The sequence below is a fragment of the Callithrix jacchus genome, chromosome 16 (assembly GCF_049354715.1).
Source record: "Callithrix jacchus isolate 240 chromosome 16, calJac240_pri, whole genome shotgun sequence".
NCBI lineage: Eukaryota > Metazoa > Chordata > Mammalia > Primates > Cebidae > Callithrix > Callithrix jacchus.
Genome location: NC_133517.1, coordinates 49,774,818 through 49,800,000, shown reverse-complemented (window position 1 = coordinate 49,800,000; position 25,183 = coordinate 49,774,818). Strand labels below are relative to the sequence as shown.

Sequence of the window (25,183 nt, the reverse complement as noted above, 5' to 3'; positions counted from 1 at the left end):
GCGGAGGCAGAGCTGTATCAGTACTACCTAGCCCAGAACATAGGCCTGACTGGAATGAAGCTGGAAAACCCTGCCGACCCTCAGCTGATGATCAATCCATTCCAGCTGGATCCAGCGACAGCAGCGGCTTTGGCACCAGGGCTCGGTTAGTATTTGCTGCTTTTCTGCACTGTTGTTAGTTTCTAATCACATTTTGATTTGGCGTGTTGCACCCAGATAATGTGGTGAGTGCCAACAAATTGAGGATAGCTTACTAGAAAGGACTTTCTCTTTACGCTGGATAATCAAACCATTTGTGCTTCTGCTTCAAAGCCAAATTAACTTCAGAGAAGAAAGAGTTAAGGGATCAATGCAGCATCAGAGAAGTTAGCAAACTTTGTCTTCATTCAATAACTTGATTAACAAAAGCTAATTTGCATTAATTTCCTGCCATCATTAGCCATATCTTATGAGGTTTGTACTTTCAATTTTGGTGCTTATTTGCTAAAATATCAAACGAGCTTTAAAAGGGCATACTGTTATTTTTATAAATACATTTCAGAAATATTTTAATGGCCGTGATCAAAGATGAGTAATCTAATAATAATATCATTACCTTATCCCAGGTATTTGGCAGTAGATTACAGGCACGCATACAGTATTAGCCAAATCTCATCAAGCTTTAAGACAAATTGGGAAATAACAATTAGTGTTTATGTAAGTTTATCTAGGCTCTTAAATTGAAAGCACGTGACTGTTTTGTTATGGTATTGATCAACTTTCTTGCCCTCGAAAATACAAATTTCAGAATGACATCATGCCCAGTAGGAGTAATTAAAGCTATCTGATGAGGGAATTTAGAAGTTGAAAGGGATGATTGTAATTGATCCTGATTCAATCCTATTACAGCTTTTTATAGTTTAAGCTCTAGAGAAAGCACATTTCTTGTTAAGACTTTATTTTACAGATTCCTTTTTGTGTACTGTGTTTTCTAGTCTCTATTTTTCCTTTTAATTTTTTTTTTTCCTGTAGTAAATAATGAGCTGCCGCCTGAAATCCGGCTTGCCAGTGGTCAGCTAATGGGTGATGACCTGTCCCTCCTTACTGCAGGAGAGCTGTCACCTTATATCAGTGACCCAGCGCTGAAGCTATTCCAGTGTGCTGTTTGCAACAAATTCACCTCTGACAGCCTGGAGGCCCTAAGTGTGCATGTGAGCAGTGAGCGCTCTCTCCCTGAAGAGGAATGGAGGGCAGTCATTGGAGATATCTACCAGTGCAAGCTCTGCAACTACAACACTCAGCTCAAAGCCAACTTCCAGCTACACTGCAAGACTGATAAACATATGCAGAAATATCAACTGGTGGCTCACATTAAAGAAGGGGGCAAAAGCAATGAGTGGAGGTTGAAGTGTATTGCCATTGGCAACCCTGTTCACCTAAAATGTAACGCCTGTGACTATTACACCAACAGTGTGGATAAATTACGCTTGCATACCACCAATCACAGGCACGAGGCGGCCCTGAAGCTCTACAAGGTAAGCAGTGACATCCCTTTCTGTTGGCACAGAGTAGAAAAGGGAATTAACTGTTTCAGAGCTTGGAGCACAAGTCTCCAAATTAAGAAAAAGAGAAAAAAAAAAAACAAAGGACAAGGTGCACAGTTTCTAATTAACATTACTAAAAGCATATTGAAACATATGGAATTGGAGACTATTTACAAAGTTTTACCCTCTGTCTCTCCCATTTACATCTGTCTCAATGGCATTGATTTCTTCACTGGCTTCCTTAAAAGAATTTTTGGGATGGTATTATATATAAAATAATACTTTTTAAACCTATTAATTTATTTTTAAACCTAGCGCCACTCTTGGCTAAATGTAAATTGTTACAGGGAGCAGAAGACAAAATCAGTGCCCAACCTTGTGAATGTATAATCTTTCATTTGGTGACGAACAAGGATGCTCTAAACATGATATTTCTTTCTTTGTTTTCCTGTGTGCTCAGTAGCACTGAGTAAACACAATCTCCCTTAGCGTCCTTAGAAGTCTCTAAAAGCAAACTCTGTTGTTACGTTGCATGACTGTTTTCCCACCTATTATTATTTTCCCCCTAAATGGGTGTGGTATAGATAAATACGCTTATACAATGGTAAATATACTTTTATCTTTCCTCGGAAAACTATGCAGATATAATGAATACATGCAAGTGATGAACACTGTTTATTACAGAACTTGTCTTGACTTTTTCTAAGCCCTAATTACTAATTAATTTATTTTCTGCAGTCTGTTCACTGGATGGTCTTGGTTCATGTACAAATATAACACATTTATTATGATGATGAATAACTTGGTAACTTATTAAAAACTTTTTGTCTAGAGGATATTAAAATTCAGAAAACATTGCAAACCATTAGTCATTGTAACAACCTCTAAATATGATTACAAAATCCATTTTGCAAGTGTTACCTATTGATTTATACTAGAAATCAGTGATAACTATACTATCAGGAGTCACCCAGTGATTATCATACCTATGACTTTCCTAACACTATTTAAAATTGTAACCACCTACGAAAAGAGCAGATTGTGGCCATTTAGATTAGGTGCAGGAATTATTTATTTGGATTGGTCTAGTACTATGTATTTGGGTTGTTTCTTGAAGTTCAAATTCTAGATAGATGTACTGTGCATAAAATTCTAACGACCCAGTGTGAGAATTTGTAACATTGTTCCTGTGATATTGGCACTCTGTGGATCAATAATGAAAGCATTAGATTTGGGTTACGTTACAGAGTTTGAAGGGAGTGCAGGCCCTAATGTGAGATGGAAAGCTTCTAAGTTGACAGTATTGAAAATATAATATAAAGGATTAATTGTATTATAATTCATAGGTTTTGCAGCAACAGTTGACAACTGTTCAATTGTCTACTTTTTTCTGTTGATACCTGACCTATTAAAACTTTTAGAATACCTAGGAGAGAAAAACAAACATTAAGTTTGTATAAATAATAGATTTAGACCCTGGGAGCTATATAGAATATTCATGAACTGTGTTTATATTCACGCAGTTCCTCTAACACTTTAAATTAACATGTTGTGAATAGAAGATAAAAATGTATAAATTTCTATTTTTTAATCTTTTGTGGAAACCTAAAGGAAGGTAGAGTGTTATTGTTTATCTTTTCAGGAAACATTACTTAATATTGACTGATGATTATTTTAATGTGTGTGCGTGTGTGTGTGTGTGTGTGTAAGTTTATCCATTCACTCCATAAGCAGGGATTGACCACCTCATTCTCTGCAGAGCAATTTGCTAGGTGCTACAGTTACTCTTGAAGTTCCTTTTCATGGAGAGTTGGATGTTGTCTTTGAATTTATAACAACCAATTAAGATAAAAGCATGATTAGAAAGAGGGCCTTAAAGCAGAGAGAGAGGTTTAGATCTCACAACCAAAAGGTGTAATTTTCCTGAAAAATCTTATAAATCTTACAAAAATGTACTCTTCTTTAGTTGCTTATCTCTTAAACACCCAAGTATCCTTGTTCAGCATAGTGTTTAAATATGGTCAGCAGACAAACTTACTTTGAACAAACTTACCTTGAATTAATAGAAGATTGAAGAGATAAATATTTGAGCTGTTGAAACTTCATATTAGACAACCGAACTTTATTCTTTTGCATTATCTTTCAAGAAACATGTATTATTTCTAGTAGAAACTGGAAAAATACTCCAAGTAGCATTGTGTTGAGGATGCCACTTCTACATGGATTTCCGAAACTGTGCGAATCATAGAGGATTTTCAAGTGCAGTAATGAGGATATTAGCAAGCTTGGTTGGCTTGTGTTGGCAAAATAAAAGTGGTTTATAAGTAGCATTAATTGTTTTTAAATGAGAACCTAACAAATTGGCCTGAGCCTGGAGAAAAATGATGGCTAAAATACTAAAATTAGACTTAAAATAGTTTCAGAGTTAATGGCTAGACAGTAATCTTCTATATAAAACTCACTTTCATTAGGAGTTTAATTTACATCATTTTGCATCATGAATTATTTAAACATTAAGGGGAAGTGACAAGTAGCAGTTATAAGACAAACACAGAGCTGCTAGAAAACAGCTTGTCTTGTTATCGACAACATATTGATTCATAACACTAAATGTGGTGATGTGTCATTTCAGTTGGAATAGGCCACTTTACCTCTTGCATTGTTAAACTGAAGCAGCATTACCTAAAAGTGTGTCCTTATTCTAGGTTAAGGAGGTTAAAAGTTAAAGGTTAAGGTTAGCTTAAAAGCATCATCTGCCTAGCTACTTGACTTGAAACTGATCAATTTAATGAAAATCTGTTTTACAGATGTCGTTTTAATGTATTTGGCAGGATTTAGGCAGCTTTAACATTAGACATATGCTAGTAAAAATTATTTCTTTATTTGACCAGAACAACACCTTTCCTTTTATGTATAAGGTAGAAGGCTTGTGGGTTAAGGTATTTTGGCAAAGAACCCAGAAGCAGAATGTGTTGATGATCTTTCCATATGGACTCAAAAAAAGAATACCTTTATGTCTATTGCTAATGATGACTGCAAAAACAAACAAAGCTATATTCATTTTTTGGCAGCATTATTTTCCTTGGAATATTTTTAAAAGCAATCTTGTTACTGTTAAGAAAATCTTACTCGTTTCTTCAAGTGCGATTCTCTGAATTGCTAAGCACTATTAAATTTTGACTTTTCCTCTGGAAATATTAATGAAACAGAATTGCTCTAGGAAAATAAAACAATAAAATGAAACTGAAGATTGCCCATAATCTTTGCTTTTAATGTTTGAATGTGTATTTAAAGTGAGATTAATAAATACAAAATGTATAGATAGCTACAATCAACCTTGCAAGTTGAATGTGTGTGTGTGTATGTGTGTGTGTGTGTATAAAACAGTGGTCTCTCAGCTAACCAGTTTATTAGATTTAATTATATTCTTCTAATTTCATGCCTTTTTATTCTTTACAAATATTAGTCAATTGATTAAATAATTGGTTCTCAATAAAGATTTGTAGAATGAGTGATGGATTAATGAATAAACTAAGGAACAAGTTAAAGGAATGCCTTTACTCCCAGTCTTTATTTTTAAAAAATGCACTGTAATTTTGTCTACCCCTTAAATGATCTCAAACTTTTTCTAAAGAGTCTAATAAAAAGGTATAATGAAAACCACATAGCACTACACATTTAAATTGAGAAAGAACAACTGAAACTGGCAATATTTTGGATTTACAGTTTAGTTTGTTCTAGGCTCAGTATGACGGAGACTTCTGTGGCCAGCTGATTGGTCTAGTCATCATTCAGTGCAGGACATATAAATACTCTTGCTGCACCTGTACTTCAGCCGCTCTTTTAATATTATATTTATTTATAAGTGAGGTGTTCACACCTTTGCTTGTTCAAAGTCACAGCCTTAATTATAGTACCTTTTCCTCCCCTTTCTGCATCTGCTAGTAGTGAAGCAGAGTAATCTGTCGAATTCCATAATGCCTTTTTCATATTTGGATTTCAAATTGACTGAAAGCAATGAACAAATTGCCTGTCTCCATGGTGAGCAAAGGAACACACCTGGGATTTAGACCTAGGTAACTTTTAGTGTAAGGTTTCCCCTATGGAGCATTTTTTGGGTTTTTCTCATTATCCATGTTGTGTATTAAAGAATCTTGGTTCAGAACAAAAATCAAGGTGTGGGGAGGCCCACAGAGAAGAATGCAAAGAGGCATATTGGGAAAGTATGTGTAAAGGAAAAAAAATGTAATAACTGGGTTAGCCTACATTTGTGTACTTTTTTTTCCTAGTAGACAATAATAACCTGATCAATTTGGAATTAACAAAGAGTCACAGATATTTTCATTTCAATAGGCCTGAGTCCAACTTTGCAATTTAAAATCAAATATACCAGATATGTACCATTTCAATTATTGAACTGCCATTGTCCCTGTGTGATGGTAAAGGAGGTCAGGAGATTGTGTGGTACACATTTACATAAAAGTCATTGTGTGAAAAGAAATTGGAATATGTGTGTGTATCTAAGACACCAAAACAAGCTTTTCTTAATCTTATTCTACTCATTTGTTTAGATGAAGAAAGCTGTTTTCAGAGATAAACAAAAGTTATTCTTCTCTGTTGCTAAACATTAAGCTGAATATGAAAATTTTTGCACTTCTGTATTAGTTTCAGATTTATGCTCATTTCAAGGTTGAAATGCAGTGGGAAATTTAATTCCAGTTGCAGGATTTGTTTTAAAAAAACAAATCACAATTCAAACTATTCTATTGTATTCTCATATAAATAGACAGGACAAAGATTGAGAAAAACAGTTTCTGTAGTAGAATAGTACATACTTGCCTAATACTTATAACTAATAAATCCACAGACTAAATAAAGAGGAGTTGGTTCGCTAATAGCAACTAGTAAATCACTGGTGTTTTCAGATCAGATCTAATTGGCCAGCCCTATCGACTACGTCTACTTCTGTTTTAAGCTTGACTTTTGCTGAAGCACAGCTATGTATTATAACATGGCCACTTCAGCACAAATATGGACTTTCACACTGTGTGAATTTCTCACTGCATGAAATTGTTATCAAATCCAGACAAAATTTAAAGAAAGCAAAATGTGTCATTGGAGCCTTCCTACTCTATTTTCTGTATGTCTTTTCTTCACCAATGCCACTGTCTCCCTACACATCAGGCATAAACTGTTATGCTCCTTTCCGTTTTCCTGAAATCCTTACTATTTTACCCCATCTAGGTCTTCCCTTTTCTTCATGGAAACATTCCATGTTGCAAGATTACCTATCTAATTCCCCACAGAAAACTAGTATTCCTTTATCTAAGGGGAATGAAGCCTGTGTATAAAAGCAGAGTCATGCATTCAAAGGTGTAATTGACTTAGAAGTCTTCTTCAGCATGCACTTTTTAAAAAGGAACTACCTAATCTGGAGAAATGTCTAATGTTTATGTGGAGTGGAGTGATTATGTCAGGATTGGGCTAAGGTAGGGCAGTGCCCCTCTTTAAGAGCTTTCTTCATTTGCTCCTGAAGACACACACAAACACACACACCACCACCACCACCACAACAGACCACACTTCAGAAACAAAGTCAACAATTTATCGCTCGCACTTATGTCAGCTCACACGGTATGATTCACATTACATTTTTTTGTGTAACTTGTGGTCATTCTGTTTCATATGAAGTGCAGGGATGATTTAATCAAAAGTGCTAAATTGCTCATTTGTCACCCACCCTGACATCGTTTAGGTAATGCAGACAAAGGTGTTCTCTCATAATTAATGTGCTCTCCCCGTGTGTTTCTGTGGCTTAAATGTAATAGTCCTTGTCATTGGACCTTGTTGAAAATTGCTGAAATGTTCAAGTGGGTGCTGCTATGCCATGCCATAATGCAGTCAAAGTCATATGTTAACCAGGCCTCACACTGCTGAAAGGGCCTTGGCCCTGGGTGGAGTGAGGAGGAGCTGGCATGTGTATAATGACCGTAGTTTTGCTTCCAGAACATCTGGCCTTCCTGAACTCTGCTGGAAATGTTTTACCAAGTTTGCCTTGAGTCTGAAGCTCTGCTCAGGCTGAGTTCAGTTAGATGTGGAGATTCGTTCATTTTCAGAAAATTCAAGACTTAAAAGGTGTTTTCTTCCTGCCCCCCCCTCAAATTATTAGTGTATTCCAGGAGAGCATATAGGAGGGTTTGATTTGTTCAAAAAGTGAAGGACAGGCGTGGAGACAGGGCCACCAATAAGCATGAGGAAACACCTGCACAAATTCCATAACCTAGGAGGATGGAGATCGGTATAACAGGCACAAGGGCCACCATTCTGTTTGTAGAATACACAAACAATATCCCAGTTTGTACTTCTGGTAAATATAGAAGCACTTATTGAACCCTTACTATGTGAATGGTTTTGAAGTGTCTGGTACAGTGGTTGTGTCCCATTAACGTGATGGAATATAAGGCATCTTTCTAAGTGCTGCTCAGAGACAAGAGTTTTCTAAGGTGATACTTCCTAACTCATTCTGCTCACCAATATTATGGGTTAGATTTGGTGATTAGATGTCGGGGACATTAAAGTTGTTCAGAGATAAATCTATGAATCTAGTCATCAAAGGTTTCCATGCTTTTTTTCAGCAGTGGTTAGTAAAAGGGCTTCATGTGAGTGGTCTTTTGAATCATCAGTAGATGTAGTATAATGTCACTTCTGTGTCTTGGCTTACTCTTATTGCTCTTTTGCATAGCAAGACTTTATTGATCAGTTTTAGACAAGGATTTTGGCGGGAACTTGAGGGCATAATAGAGCTTTTCTACTAGTTCAGACATATACATAGTTTTCTAACATGAGGATGAGGCTACTAATGAATCACCTAGAATATGATGAAGAAAACCATGTAATAAAGAATGCAGGCCAGGCGCGGTTGCTCACACCTGTAATCTCAGCACTTTGAGAAGCAGAGGCAGGCGGATCACGAGGTCAGGAGTTCGAGACCAGCCTGGCCAGCATGGTGAAACCTTGTCTCTACTAAAAATACAAAAATTAACTGGGCATGGTGATGTGTGCCTGTAGTCCCAGCTACTCGGGAGGCTGAGGCAGAAGAATCACTTGAACCCAGTAGTCGGAGATTGCAGTGAGCCGAGATCCCGCCATTGCACTCCAGCCTGGGTGACAGAACAAGAATCTGTCTCAAAAAAAGAAAAAAGAATGCAAAATGTGTCTAATTACAACTATGATCCACCCCATTAAATAACCAGAATGCAAATGTAGTATGACTTTTGGAAAACCTCTGTAAATTCAGTGTACAGTAAGGTCAATGAGCACTCTGCTTAAAGATACATTATTGTAATGACCAGTTAGAGTGTTATCAGAGATAATAACAGTTGTTGTGACCACATTTTGTTTCACATGGTTTTATATCATTTTATTAACATTTTATTTCCCTTATATTTAAGGAAATTTTGTAATCTCGAACTTACGTGTATTAAATGTGCATCTATAAATATAAAAGTGAATGGAAACCATATTCTTTTGATGTAGAATTTCCTACAGACTTTATTTCATTGGAAGTACTAGCATAAAATATACATTTCTCTTTCCTGTTGCTTAAGGAGTTAGTGGTCGGACTATATTTGTCCATCAAGCAATTTTTAAGGAGTAGTGCAGAAGAAGGTTATGGTTGAAGAATTATTTGTTCCTTGATATCTGCTAATAAAATGATTGAAATATAGGACTAAGTGTGGGAAGAAATAATCTATTGATAAATGCAACTGTTATCAATTAACTCCAGTTGGGAGGAAAGCTTTTAGGGCTTTAAAATAATGAGTTGTAGTCTGTGATTACATGTCCTGTTGCAAGAAGAGCCTCATTTATGGATAGAGTTGGCAATTTATTGTCTATATATAATTTTTGGGATATTCAGAATAATTTTACAAAAAAAAATCACTCCTGATGCCAGATAACCTGTCAACGGTGAAACCATACTGTTAATTGACTTATTTATTTATTGCCTTTTACAATGGCATTGCTTTTTGGAGAAAACATACTGACAACAATCGTATAAGTTAAATTATGTACATTACTTCACATACTTTTCCTAACAGCTATATACTATTATTACATTCTGACATATGAGAAAACAGAGTCAGAGAAAAATGTTTTGTTTGAGTCCTTATAGACAGTAAGACGCTGAGCCAAAATTCTAACCTTGGACTCTTTTCGGCTCCTGCCCCTACCCCACACTAATAAAGTTTTTTTAATTAAGAAAACTTCCATATTTGAGGATAGGAAGAGCAGATTATGGGAAAGGGAGCGAAAGGCTAGGGACCTCAGAAGCAAAATTTATAATTTTGTCTAGGGCTTAATCATTTTGTAGCCCCCTTTCACTTCTTCAAGCCAGTGGGTTTTCTTAAGGGTACTACAGAAGCAATAAGAGCTGGCTGGTAGTTTTGTGTACATGAATCTTCTGAGATTACGAACTTAAATCCACTGGGTCACCTATGAACAAGAAGGAGAAACTGTTGGTTAAAACTGTTAGCTGCTGTATGTCCTGGGATGACAGAGATTTTTCACTTTAAAAGTCTTCCTTTTACTGGCATGTTTGGGTGTTTGGTATATTAAACAGAAAGGACTGATAGAATATTTATCACTTCTAGTGCCTGAGCTCTCAGTGTTTGCAAGTTAAGCACCTTTGGAAGCTGCATTAATTCATTCAGGTCACCAGGGTACCTCAGCAGTAATGTACTAAATGGTACCCTGCTGACCTGAAAGAGGGAATGTGCCTCCCTAAGCATTTAACTTACTAGGCCAGAACAACTAAAGCACAATCCACATACTGCCTAGAGCCTGAGTCTCTTTCTCCTTCTCCTGATATCCTTACTGCTACTGGAGGAAGCTGTGTTCACTTAGTACTTCTTAGGATTTAAAAAAATCATCTTGTTTTTAATTATTATTATTATCTTACTTTTACATGTTACTTTGATGGATTATTTTTACCATCATATGTTGCTAATGCACTCCTTTCTTCTCCTCTTCAAAATTTGCTAATGATTTCAATGTAAAGCCCAAAGTCTTGGTAGAACTACTTATGTTAACTGGAGTTAGAGATGTTTAGAGAAATCTTGCCTCCCTGAATGTGGCTACCTGATCCTACAGAAAACTGTCACTGACATTGCTGCAGTTGACCTCATCTATTAAGGAAACGTTCTTTTACTGGAAAGTAAGAATAGTCTTAGCTTGGCATAGCATAATTGTTAACAGTATGGACACTCCCAATATTTATGGCTGGTGTGTGTAAAGCATGCATGTAAGGATTTCTTTCTTTTTTCTTTTTTTTTTTTTTTTGATAGGGCCTTGCTCTGTCTCACTGGCTGGAGTGCAGTGGTGTGATCACTGCTCACTGCAGCCTTGACCTCCTGGGCTCAGGCAGTTCCCCCACCTCAGACTCCCAAGTAGCTAAGATCACAGGCAGATGCCACCACCCTGGGCTAATTTTTGTATGTTTTGTAGAAATGAGGTTTCGCCATGTTGCCCAGGGTGGTCTCTAACTCCTGGGCTCAAGCGAACCACCCCCTTCAGCCTCCCAGAGTGCTGGGATTACAGGCATGAGCCACTGCATCCAGCCTGTAAGGATATTTTGTAATGTGCAGTATTTTAAAAAGACTTAAAATATCTCTAACTATTCGTTTGGCAGGCCTGAGAATAACACTAGCGTATATCCTTAGGGCCTAAAATTATTCATTGCTCAATTGCAGAAAATCAGGTAGCAAGTCTAATTGCCGACACCTCTGAAAGAAAGTCAGTTTACAAGACATCTCTTTTCAACTCAACATATATTCAGCACTTACTACTGAGTAACAGAGTAGGTGGTACCAGTGATGGAAAAGGAGGAAAATCATTACCACTTTTTAAGCCAAATAGTGTTTTTTTGAAAAAGATTAACATACTAAAATGGGAATTATATAAAGGTAAAATTTGCCTTTTAGAATTTATTTTATTGTGTGAATTTACATCACACAATAAATGGAGAATACTCTCTCTTGTTTACTATGTGGGTCTGACTATCACTATTCTTTTAACAGAAGCCCTTTGATATCTTTTGAGAAGTCATATGTCTAAATGCAAATTCTGGTTTATTATTTTTTGATTTATTGTTTTTATTAGAAAATTGGGTAATTTTAAAAAACCCACACATTTGGATGGAATAGAAGTACCAACTATTTCCATGATGAGTATTTCCTGAGAAGTTACTCCCCAGTTTCATAACTGAATTCCTTATAAATGGATGCAAGGGGAATTTACAAATAACTTTGTTTTAGAAAAAAATAGTCTTGGCTCTCTTAATTCTGTAATTATTAGAACAACTAAGTAAGATTTTTGAAGAGCTGTTTAACTTTTAGAGCATTGATTCTTAGCATAGATAGAGGTACTATTTTTAAGTCACAAAACAAGAAACTCTTCCTGATTATACTATTGCTCAGTTTTCTTCACATTTCTGTTTTAAATGTCCGATATAATGTTTAGTTGTAAGTTTCTGTCGCATGTACCAGGCCACTTTTTCCTTCCCATAGAATTATGACTACCTCTTTCATTACAGCAGCTTGCTAATTTGTTGGCAAATGATTGATACAGAAGTGCATTGAAATTGATCACACACACACAAACTTTTCCAAAAACTGACAATTTAGTTTTTTCAATGAATGTGGAACATGGATCTGTTCAGATACCCTGTGTCAAGTGATTAAAAAGGCCAAATTCCAGTACCTCAATGATACTTTCCATACATATCCAAGGAGACCTATTATATTTTTTTTGTCCAAACATTTTTAGGATTAACTGTGTGTGTGTGTGTGTGTGTGTGTGTGTGAGAGAGAGAGAGAGAGGTGTAGGGAGAGAGAGAAGAATGAGAATAGAATATATAAAAATGTATTAAAATTGATGAAGATTATGGTTAATCATTATTTTGTTTTAAAGTAGATCACAGCAATCTATTCCTGCACACTGTAAGTGTTCTCAGTTCCTAGAGATAATAAACCTTTGATGATGTTGTGCAAGACTCGTCAACAAGCACTGAAATCAGTTCTGTGTGTACACATGACTAATCAAAGGATCAAGGAACAGGATATGATTTGCTAAAAGTGATCATTTCTCCAAAAAGCAAATGGTCTTGCTAACTGTGGGAGCACGTTAAGCCTTTTTTGTCCTAGAAAAGGCAGGTCCTGCTCCCAACCTTGGAGCAGGTATTCTTTTGCAAAGACTTTAGCACCAAGTATTTTCTTAAAAATATTTTTAAAAGTAAAGTTTTTCTGAAATTACTGTCTACCTAATTAACACTCTGTTCTTTTGTTTGGTCTTAAAGACATAGTAGATACCACAAGATTCTTAGACTTAGAGACATCCTTGAAATTCAGCGTATTAGGTAGCCCAAACAAGTATCTTCTTAAACTGATCAACTGTCAGATGAGACGTCCATAGTGGGAAAATGATGAAATAAGACAGCAACCTCAATATTGAAGTATGCAGTTATATAGGAAAATGTGACTAGAAGATTTAAGAAAGCAGTTCTGTATTAGAAAGGGAAAGGACTAAAGTGACATGCTACAAAATCTACCATGTTGACAGTGCAATGAATTGTGAGACCATTGTCTTCTGCTTTGCTGCTTCATTTTTTTGCTTGCAACAATTCTATTGAGATATAATTCATATACCATTCAACTAATCCATTTAAAGGCTACAATTCAATAATTTTAATATTTTTTACAGAATTAAGTAGCCATCACCACAACTGATTTTAGAATATTTTCATCATCCCAAAAGAAATCCTGTACCATTTTAGCTTCCTTATCCGCAATCCTCCCTCCCCCGGTCCTAGGCAATCACTAATTGCTTTCTGCCTCTATAGATTTGCCTGTTCTGGACATTTCATATAGATGGAATCACAGTATATGGAGTCCTTTGTGACTAGCTTCTTTCACTTAGCATAATGTTTTTAAGGTTCCTCTGTGCAGTAGCATGTATAGCACTTCGTCCATTGCATAGGTATAGTACATTTTATTTATTCCCCATCAACCGTTGGACATTAGGATCATTTCCACTTGTTGTCTATTATGGAAAGTGATGCTGTGAATATTCATATACAAGGTTTTGTTGACTTTCTTAAACTCCTTGCTATGATCACACCTAAATTGGATATCTTGGCCAACATCCTAACCACAAGGTGTTAATTGAATTCATGCTTGTAGGACATAATTAATAATCAATAGATACTTACACTTGCATGCACTTATAAAACTCACAAAACTTACCCCAACCCAAACAAAATAATCCCTGCATCCCTAAAACAAGAAGCTATATTCAAAGACTAAAGCAAATCTGTATCTTCTGAGGTAACTATCCTAATCAGACATATGCATTCTTTTCTCTGGGTATATACCTACCAGTGAAACAGCTGGATTGACAGTCAGTAAAATTAACTGGATTCTCATTACAGCAATCTGTTGTTAATTTTTGCCTGATTTGTTCCTTCTCCCCTTTCCTTTAAATAATACTTCCAATTTGTATCATTCTCTCAATGTCTCTTACCCATCTTCTGCTCTTCTCTGGCTGACTAGCTCAGTAAGAAAATTGACACTAGCATATATTGAGCACTTATTTGGTGTAAAGATAATATCCCAAGTTCTTTAAATATATCAACTCATTTAATTCTCACAGAAACCCTATCAAATCAGGTACTGTTGTTATGCCCACTTTTGAAGAGAGGAAACTGGGGCAATGAAATCTTAATGTATATTAGGTCACCACATAGCTAGTAGTAACAGTGATAAGGAGTCAGGGCTTGAACTCAGACAGTCTGGTTCCAGCTCCCACATTGTTAAATAGGACGATTTATTACAGTGAAGATGCCACCTCGTGCAGGGATACCTGGAAGGGAAGGCCCTGTTTGTGCCAGAAGCAGATGGGAATACAGGTGCAACTGTAATAGTTGATCTTTGAGAAGGACATGTATCCTCTGAGGCAGGAAGAAAAGAATGAATGATGAGAAGAGTAGAGATTTACAGTCTTTGAGGGAGAAGAAGTGAGGGCTGACAAATTAGAAAAATCACTTGTAACAATATGTAGGCTTTATTTCTTCATAAAGTCTGAATGTGAATCATTTGTTTGATTCATACTATGGTTCTTTGAAAAATATCTACAGACTGAATTTGCCATATTTGTAGGAATGAAAAAAAATTGGTACATTTATTACAGCTTAATTCTACAGAAATATATGTTGTTTGATGTTCCAGTAATACAGAGAGGATTATTTACCCTCATTGATTAAAAATGCTCTGTTCTGGGCACCAAGGAAAATGAGACAGACACAAGGGAAAAACTGGTGAGCTTCTTCCTGTCCTCAAGAAGCTCACCAGTTTTAAGAAACAAATACCTTACACTTTTTCTCCATGCTTTATTATTTTTTTAAGAGTTGTCCCTGTTCACAGCCTTTCTGAATTCCAGAAATTTGTAAGGACATTTTTAGTGCTTTATATAACACACTTTAGTAGTATTTAATCCTGTGTATTATTTAGAGAATATTTAGATTTCTTGTGGTATTTGGGGAAAAAACAGATTTCTGCTTTGTAGAACACTGACAAACAGTGACTCTTTCCATACCAGTAAAGATGTCACAATGTCGAGAAATAATGTACAGTAACAGTACAATTAAAGTTTCCTCTCTTTCTTGCCCTCACCTCTCCACCGATGGGATGTTTGTGACTGTATGTATGATTTTTATGTTTTCATAATAGTAAGTGTATGGGTGAACTGAAATATTGCTTGGTACTTTGCTTTCTGATAGGATTTTTTTTTCTTTGTATGGGTATAAAAGTATGAATAAGCCTCTTTCTCATATCTGGTGTAGTAATCAATGTTGGTAAGTCTTACTGTTTTGTCTATAGCTATTTCAGGCCCAATACTATTTGTTTGAAACAGTTACTAATGTTTCCTGAAGTTTTCAGTTTCTGGAGATCTTCATGTGAGTCACTGATATGGTTATGATGAGATCAGGCAAGGGCTGCCAATATTCCTATTGTCAGAGCATTATCATTGCATAATTTCTTCTTTCTCTTTTACCATTAAAACGAGTTAAAGGAAAATTATGCAAGAAAACATGATAAGCTCCTCTACTATATCATATGCTAAAAGATTCTCTGCATCAGCTTTTTTGAGTCTGAAACACAGAAAAACGGAAAGATTGACTGCCTAGTTCAGTATTTATGTCTATGAACATTCGATGAGCTTAATAAGCTTTAATGAGATGGATATCAATTTTGATATCCTCCCATTATTAATATACTGGATATAGAACATGATGGGAGGGTATAGGGGAATGTTTCAGAGAAAGAGAGTAAAAAATATGCACAAATACCTGCCTATATCTCTCCGTAACTCAAGAGAAGTATAAAAGAAGGTTAGGCATTTTCTGTCTTAAGATGTCCAACTGACTTTCTCACACTTTATGTGTTGTTGTTGTTGTTGTTTTGCCAGCATTTCTGTACCTTAGTTAATATATTAGTAAATGGAGAAAAAAACACTCCACAGAGTTCTGTAAATTTTAATTGAGGAACAAAAATGGCTTTGAAAATAGTATTCTGAGATGAAAGCTTTTCTTATGTGTGGAAAATATTACTCATGTCTTGTCAGTATGTCCACTCTATTGGTGCTGCGTTTTGTACTTAGAGATATCTTCTGCTTTTTTATTATTGAGAAGGCACTTTATTTTTAAATTTCTGTAAGTGTACTTAGTTATACTATTATATCTAGGGCTTGTCATTCCTGAAAAGCCATTCTTTACTTTATCTCCCCAATTGGCCTTCAATTGAAATTTGCTTTGAAGAGGAATGTAACCATACTCATCTACTTGAAACAGGGTGAATATAGCTCACAGAAAATAACTATTTGTGTATCCTTTTATGCTTTAACTTCAATATATATTCTTTCTTAGAAGTTTACCCACAGAAAAGGAACTGTGTTTTACACTTTTAAATACCAGTTTTCAAGTCAGCCAAGTGAGAATTTGCAAATGAGCAGTAGTAAGTGACACTCAAAGCTGAAAAATGAATGTGTAAAGTTTCTGTGTCTGGCATTACTTTTCTTTTGCCTTCGGGATTATACAAAAATCTTTTCATCTGTAAAACGGGTTTCGAGTTACCATTAGAATTAGAAAATTAGCATTAACTGAATGCTCTTTGAGATCTAGTCCAAACTTAATCACTTCTGCAGTTCTCAGAGCTGAATTTATGCTGAGCTTGAACACATATCTCATCTTAAATTACTGATATAGTTATGTAGGTCAGATTGCTTATTTTTCATTGTTTTGTTTAATCCATGAAAATAAGTTTGTTTTTCTTATAAACAGGAAGCAGAGTAAAAATTATATATAGAGAAATAACTAAATATCTCTTAATTCTCTTGCTTTTTTTTCTTATTTGATTACTCATTTCATGTTTTCATTCATTGAGAGCCCACTTTCTCAGGCTCTATGCTAGGAAATAAGGATATGGCGTCAAGCAAGATGGACATAGGCTTTGCTCTGGGGGAGTTAGTGGTTTAGTGGAAGAGGCAGTAAAGCATTAAACATATAATCACTTATTAAACAAGGAAGTGATTACTTACTGTAAATAGATAATATGATTAGTACTTTTGATTTGGAACACTTGTGTCATCAGTACCTTGCGATTTGTATACATGGAACTCTTCCTCTATTCTTGGGGGAAAATGAAGAGTTTGAATGGGACCATGTATTGAAGCAGTTAGAAAGGCTGGCTGGGCTGAAATGAATGGACTTTTCTCGATATTGGCTATCAAACATAGAAAACAAAATCCAAAAAACTTTAACCACTGAGGTTTTTATCAGAAAGGAAGTACTTTTCAAACGTTCTGAAGTCATGCAATGATTATGTGAAAAAGCATTCTAGAAATGGCTGTATATCCAGTTGACAAATCTGTACAGAATATAATAGTGAAGGTTGAAGGAGATTAACCTGTTGTAACTTTTAAAACATCCTGATTCCAAGGTCATGATAGTGATAATCAGTCAAATTGGGGGATCACTGGACTAGAAAACTTTGAAGGTTGCTTGTAGATCTAAAGGGTCCCAGAGAAGATGGTGAACAGGATTATTATACTAACCTTAGCTCCATCGGCATCTGTTCCTCTCATCTTGAGAAGAGAGAAACTGCTCTTCTCTGTGAATCCTCTCCTATGACAGGCTAGGATTTTTCTAGGGTCTGCTGATGCTGCATACTCTTTCCACGTAAGTCATTGATGGCATTACCCTCTGTCTTTCACATTGTTTTGCCTCTTAGGACAAGAGTCTGGCATGTTTTGATATACAAAATCTCATTGCAGTAGGAAAAATGGCAAGCCTTTTCACAGAAACCCTTTCTGTACAATAGAGCCATTCTTTTACTGAAGGTCTGGCACTTTAGTAAACTGTGGGGCCAAGACACCATATTCTGAGTCCAGAAGTTGGTTTAAAAATCCCAAGGCCTCTGGATAGAATTTTGTAAGAATATCCTTTTGGTAAATTTTTGGAATCATGCTTTGCCTCATCATAGCTGCAGAAATCCACTTCCTTTGTACATGAAGATATTCCTGGGCAGCAGATATATAGTCTGTTTTCCAAACAGGAATCTTATAGGTCTCAGGAGAGCCAACTTTCACAAGCCCACTGGGTTACATGCTCATTTGTAACTCACTGCAACAATTCTTCAGTTTTTCATTTTCTTGCTATTCTAGGAAGGCAGATTCTGAGGTTTGTTTTGGGAGTTTCACTTCATAGCAGCATATATTTTCTCTGTCTCTTTGGATATGGGTATAAATCTGTGTGTACAGGCATATGGGAGGTGTGTATGTGTAGATATCGATAGGTGTATATATTGTATGCATAGCTCTTTATCCTGTGTATGAAAGGGAACTCTGTATTGTATGTTCTATAATTTGACAATTTTCTTTAAATGGTAACCCACACTTTTCTCCCAAATATAATATCCAATACAGATGCATTGGCAGCTACCTTGACAACCAGTGCTAAAAACAAGCAAATAAGTATGGTACCCAATATCATGATACACATGATGTACATTGTCATAGTACTTTACTCTGGAAAAGTTACTGCATTTACTTATAAGTTAAAAATTTAATGTTTGTCCATTTCATAAAGAACTACCACTTCTGCAGATCAACTTGAAATAGTCTACCAGTTCTGTGCTGGCCACAAGAGCTATGTTTTAAAATATGAATCTACAATAAAATGCTTGTGTCACACTATATCTGAGTTCCATTGGCAATATAGCTTTATGTTTCACGAAAGACATAAACAAATCAAGACCCTTCCCCACAGAGTGAAAAACTTAGATTAATGAAACAGGTGAGTTATTTGGTTTTTTTAAAAATCAAACCAATTATTTCAAGACTTTGCCAATAATTGATAGGTTTGATTGCTTACTGATCATTACCAGTTGATATATAGATCAGTGAAGGGCAGACAGCATTCTTACACTGCCTTGCTATTTTAAGATAATGATCAATGAGCAAACATCAGTGCACTATAAACCTTTTGAGCTTTGTGCTTAACTAAAACACATAGTACAATATTGTATGTTTGTGTGACCTAAAACGTTTGGCACTGCTATGACAAACATAATCCTCCTGGGCCAGACAATTGCAAGGACATTTCATAGTCATAATCTGTTAATACCAGTTAGCAGTGTCACAAATTAAAGCATTAATAGATTTATGTTGCTTGAGGAAGTAACTGATATAAAATATCGGAAGCTTAAAAGAGTGGGGTAGTTTATTGTAACATAATTCTACATACCCTGTAAAGTCCTCCTGGCAGTGGTATGAAGGCCTTGAGTGCACCTTCACAAAGAGCTCAAATAAATAGTTTAATATGCAAAAATATCTCATTAAGATACATTAGTCCTAATACATTTTAAAATAAGATATTTTTTGGAAATTTGCAGACAACAAAAATCAAAACAGCCTATCTTTTCTTCAAAGAAAATGATTTTATTGCTTTGCTAAAATGTAACATTTGTAGTGCAGACTGCAAGTTCTTCTCAGGAACTGAATATGTTTGTTTCCTTTATTTGTATTGTTTTGGATCTGTCCTTAAGGAGAAAGTTAATGATGATTTTCAAACTACATTTTTATTGGTAACATTGATATTCTTTTATCAGAGATTTTGGCCAAATTATAATGGACGCATAACCATCTTATCAAGAGGAATGTGGAAATGATATTATAAATTATGGAAGGAATATTAGATTAAATATCTGTTTTCATTTTAGTAGCACTTTGAGATAGTAATACATTTATTACTGTTACACGTTTTGTATTTGCTGGGGCATTTAAGTGATTTTTTTGTATTTCCCTTTTTTAGCCCATATTATGGATATATTCTAAGAGAAATAAGAAATAGCAATTATAGAGAATGAGAACCCATGGTTAAAATTATATGCACATTGAACTACAATGAGAGTATTAAAAGTATTCCATCCCATTTGTAAAATATCTTCCTTGACTGTGAAAGGGCAATATTTTTCCAATTATATCTGCTTTAGCCTGCAAATAGATTACCTTATAAAAAAACTCTCATAAAGCAGAGTCCAAAAATAATTTGAAAGTGTAAGGACAGATAAGTTGAGCATATAAAGGCCCTGAGCAAATTTAACTCAACAGCATTCGCAGAACAGAAAAAAAAAGAAGTTTATCTTAATTCCTGCGCGGGTCCAGATGAACATTTTAATGCTTAGTGTCATGATGCTTCTGATTGACAGGAAGTGCATAATTTCTGGCTCACTTCTCTGGTGTCTGGAAGATTACATTTTTATTGTCCCCAATATTAATAACCATATTTGATCTTAGGCCTGTCCAAGGTCAAGCTGACTGGCCAGGTCAGCCTGTTTGTCTGTGTGCATGAACTGTGACATCTACTCAGAGTGACAGGTAGGGGATGAGAGTAGTGAGACAAGGGTGTTAACCTTCAGATCACCGAAAGGGGTCCCTTACTGCTGGAAACAAAGAGCTCTTGGGGCTGCAGCCACCTTTTTTTTCCCCCTGTCCTTTTCACCACTCATAATATTTTCATAGAAGATGATGATGCACTGTCGAAGGAATGCATTTAAGAAGAGGTAAATTATTTGTCATCTCAATAAAAACATAATAATACAGATTTGCATTATCGCTCAGAACTTTTATCCAGATTTAACAGTATTTCATTTGGATTTTGTATGGCTGCTCCTTTCCTTAGGTAAGCGACTCAGTTTCTGTCCTGGAGTGTGGTATCATTATTCCTAAAATCCTCCCGGTTTTGCAAGCAAATAGCACAGAAGCTCTAGAGCCTACAGGAATACATATTTCAGAAACCAGCTAAAACAACTTTTGGAACTTCACAATTCATAGTGTTCTACCATAAAACATACCAAATAAATTCATTAAAAAAAAATCTTGCATTTTTCTGGGTAGAAATTCCTAAGAAGCTATTTGGTTCCTAATTGATTTTCTACGTCAGTTGTTCATTGAATAGATAAGTAGTGCCTGTGATATTTGATTACAGAGCAAGGCACCCATTTAACCTTCTGTTCTTTCCTGGCCAGGATTTCAAATACAATAGAACGTTCCTCCCTGAGGCTCAGCAGGATTAGACAGCTAGCAGTAATCCCTGATAGCTGAAATAGACCTGATAGAACTTCACCTCACTTGTTTAGGATTATGCTCATGAATTTCATCTTCACTCAGCAGCATTAACCCTTTGGGGGACTTGAGCTGGAATACTCTATCAGTAAAAGCAACAAATAAGCAGAAACTTACTACATTCTAAGCAGTTATAGTATATATATATATTGGCCAATACATAAAAATAATTTTGAAGTCAGAACAGATGTGTGTGTGGTCCAAGTTGTATTTTTGAAATTTTGCATCTTAAAATATATATCTGTCTCAAGATTTATATTATCATCTTAAATATAATTTTATTTAAGAAACTTTATAAAAGTTCTGGTTTGTGTAATAGCTTACCCATCCTGGTCACGGTTAAATCATGTTGTGGAGGTGGAGGATAAATGACTTCGTATAAAGTAGGCCCTTGATATTCTAGGTTAACTGGAACCAAGGCAAGTATGAAAATCCCCAAACCTCATTTTAGCCACTGGTTTTCAATCTCTTCCTTTTCCTTTCATTAGAGCAAATTCCATAGGTTTGAGTTTAATTTTCTCTTTCCCCTCTGGGGGATATGAAAATGAGCTAAGAAATGGCCAAGAGGCAGGAAATCAGTGAGTGAAAAAGAACTAGTAAAAGGTATAGTTAATCCACAAATTGAAAAGTCTGCCCCATGTTAATCAAGAGATGAAAGGAAGAGCATACACCCTTTCAATGCAGGTGGAAGAACCGGCCTTTATCATGATTTTTAATAATTTAAACATTGAAATCTGTGTCTGACACTATTAGGCCATCAAAATGAGGTCCTTGCAAAGTCACAGGTTTGAAATAGGTTATTAGTGACATCTAACACAGTCTGGGACAGCAACCCCCAATCGTTAGGGAAGTGATTACCCTGAATCATCAAGGCCCTTTTGTGTTGACTCTTTAAATATTCATCTTCACAACTAGTTCTATTAATTATTGAAATAAGTGATTTTAGTTCTGATGATCAGAAGATTTCCCACCATGTTCATAGGTTTTAGGAAAATGTAAGTTTTATTTGAGAGACTCGACCTTCAAATAATCTCATGATGATGAATATGACCTCATTGCCTATGTTAATACTCAAGGTCAAATATAATTTAATGCTAAAGCATTGGTCCATCAACCTTCTTTCTGAAATTGCTCTTGTTAGTGTTTCTTAAAGGGTTTGATTGAGCAAGAATTTGTTTAATTAAAAATCTTTTAGTAGGACACATACAATCACAATAAAAAGATAATTAATGCAGACATTTTGGAAGCATTTTCTGTTCATTTCCACATTCCCTGCCCTACAGATTTATTACAATTGTAATGATAGCCAGCATCAATGAGACAAGAGGAGAAATACAGTGTGTACCTTTTGCTTGGAAGCTTAGTTGTTTGTAAGAACTTAAATGAATCTGTTAGTAAATTGATGGGATTAAGGCTGAAACAATGGTCCTGCTCAAACAATATTTTGTTTTTATTTGGTTGGGAATGAAGAGGAGCTTGTGAAGTGGGGAGCTGTGACTTGAAATTATTCTGCTAAACTGTTAATTAACAAGCCTCCTTTTAACTTACTTTTTGTACAAAATATCTAATTTTCATGGTTTTAGAGAGCAAAGATGATTTCTGTTGTTCAATTTAGGTGACATATTATTCCAATTAATTGGAAAAGTACTCCCATGGGATAGATGGCTTGAGAATGGGGCCTCTCAGACTCTGCCTCTTACAGTGGTCCTGGGATTTGCCCTTTTCTCCTTACACAATTTTACATATGCTGGTGCTGAGATTCTAGCTCTTTGTTGTATGTTATAAAATTCTATTGCATCAGCATGAACAAAACAGAAATATCATAGATGTGAACCTTTCACCCCAAAAGACATATAACAGATTGAAAAGCTCCAGACCAGGGTAACAGGAATGTTTGCAGCCAGCCCGTACGGGTTTACAGATGACTAAAGGCTGGTATTAATAAATCTCAAAAGGAGAAGAATAGGAGCGGAATTGACTGAAGTCTATGAAATAATAAAGGGACATGAAGTTAGGCCACGTGAATCTTTGTACTGTGTGTCAGAAAGAACTAGAGATCCTTCTGTGTAACTGGGAGAAAACAATTTTCAAAGCAACAAAGGAGAACTTGGTGTTTGTTTGTTTGTGTTTCTATTTGTTAATAAAAATTAATTTACCTCTGGAACAACTGAATTAGAAGATTTTGGAAAAAGTAATTCATCTTGGAATCATAAGGACAAAGGAGACCTTGAGGAGTCTCCTTCTTGGCAGACAGGCAATATTAAAACCATCCCCCAAAGAAGACCATCTGTATTATTTTTAAAAAGAAGGAACCAGTTTAGTTGTGGCCAATGGAATGCTTTGTGACCACAGGAACAAAGAGATAATGACTGAAGAGTTTTAAACTCTAAAGAAAATGTATTCATTCTGCAAACTTGGTTCATATAATATGCTGTTAAAAAAATTTATGTCTTTATTAAGAGTTTTTCTTCAATAGTATACTTTTAAAACTACTTACAGGCTGAGCACGGTGGCTCACACTTGTAATCCTAGTACTTTGGGAAGCCAAGGCAGGTAGCTCACTTGAGGTCAGGAATTCAAGACCAGCCTGGCCAACATGACGAAACCCCATCTCTACTAAAAATATAAAAATTAGCTGGGTGTGGTGGCAGGCACATGTAATCCTAGCAACTGGGAGGTTGAGGTGTGAGAATCATTTGAACCTGGGAGGCAGAGGTTGCAGTGAGCTGAGATTGCACCATTGCACTCCAGCCTGGGTGATAAAGAATAAATAAATAATAAAAACAATTAGAAATAGAATAAGTAGAATAGAGTAATAAATAAATACAATAGAATAAATAGAAATAAATAAATAAATATAAATAAAACTACTTTTAAGATGCCTTGGGGTATGCAAACTTAATTAGCACATGGTCCTTGACTTGGGGATAAGAGATACACACAAAGAACTAATACAACATCTATAAAACTCTACATATTGTACTGCTACATCTTAGCTAAAGTTTTATGTAGCAAGAAATGTTTAATGTCCCTTGTCTCTTTGGGTCCTCACAACAGCACACTGTAGTACATGCAATTGTACAGATTAGAAAATAGAGTATAGCAAGGTCAGGTGTCTTTCCCAGGGTCATGCAGATACTCGAGGAACTGGGATGTGAACCCTGGCTTCTCTCCTGGGGACTGTGCTCTAATAATCGTTCTTTACTGATACGCTTCTCCAAAAGCTGATGCTACCCATCTGGGACCCATGCACCCATCCATTTTTCCATCAGTCTTGTCTGGAAGGACATTGGTGTTGAGGTTGGCACACATATCAAGGACAGTAACTACCATGGTTTCCGAAGTTTTGGCAAAACCTCAGATGCGTGGCCTTCTGGCCAGGCGTCTGCGAATTCACATGGTTGGAACATTCTTGGTATCCCTGGGGGTTACAGCTCTCTATGTTTGGTGTGGCTGAACCAAGAAAGAAAGAATAGGCAGATTTCTACAGAAATTACTAACCCGAGAAAGATTTTGAGGAGACAAAAAAGGTGGGTGTCTTTCATAGTATAAAGTGACCTTGAATAGAAAGAATTTCTTCAGGTTGAATTACCTAGAAGTTCGTCACTGACTCGGGTTTCTGAACTATGACACATGAATATGTGGGCTAAGAAATAGTTTCTCTTGATAAATAAATAATTAAGAAATAAAAAATATATATTTATAAAACATCTAGAAAGATGTGGAAGGAGACTGTCCCGAGTACATACAAAAGCATACATTTTTTCTATGAAGAGTGTGTCCAGACCTCTCATAAGATTCTCAGACCCTGTACATGTAAGACCACTGTCTAGAGAGTGACCACAAAGAGTTACCTAGTGGTAAGCTCTTCTACAGCTAAAAGAGAATACAGTTAGTAGGTCAAAACAGGAATACTTTGGCTTGAT

General features: G+C 35.8%; 1 protein-coding gene across 3 annotated transcripts in view; it reads left to right on the top strand.

Annotated features, from left to right (window-relative positions):
• Positions 1-25,183, top strand: part of ZFHX4 (zinc finger homeobox 4) — a 191,203-nt gene that overhangs the window by 25,308 nt on the left and 140,712 nt on the right. For 2 of the 3 annotated variants that reach the window (XM_017965420.4, XM_017965421.4), the window contains exons 2-3: positions 1-145; positions 1,012-1,514. The exon at positions 1-145 is cut by the window's left edge and continues 2,491 nt beyond it. In XM_017965420.4, the coding sequence (XP_017820909.4) occupies positions 1-145; positions 1,012-1,514 (648 nt within the window). The remainder of the gene's footprint in view (positions 146-1,011; positions 1,515-25,183) is intronic. The other variant, XM_017965422.4, reaches the window with a different exon arrangement.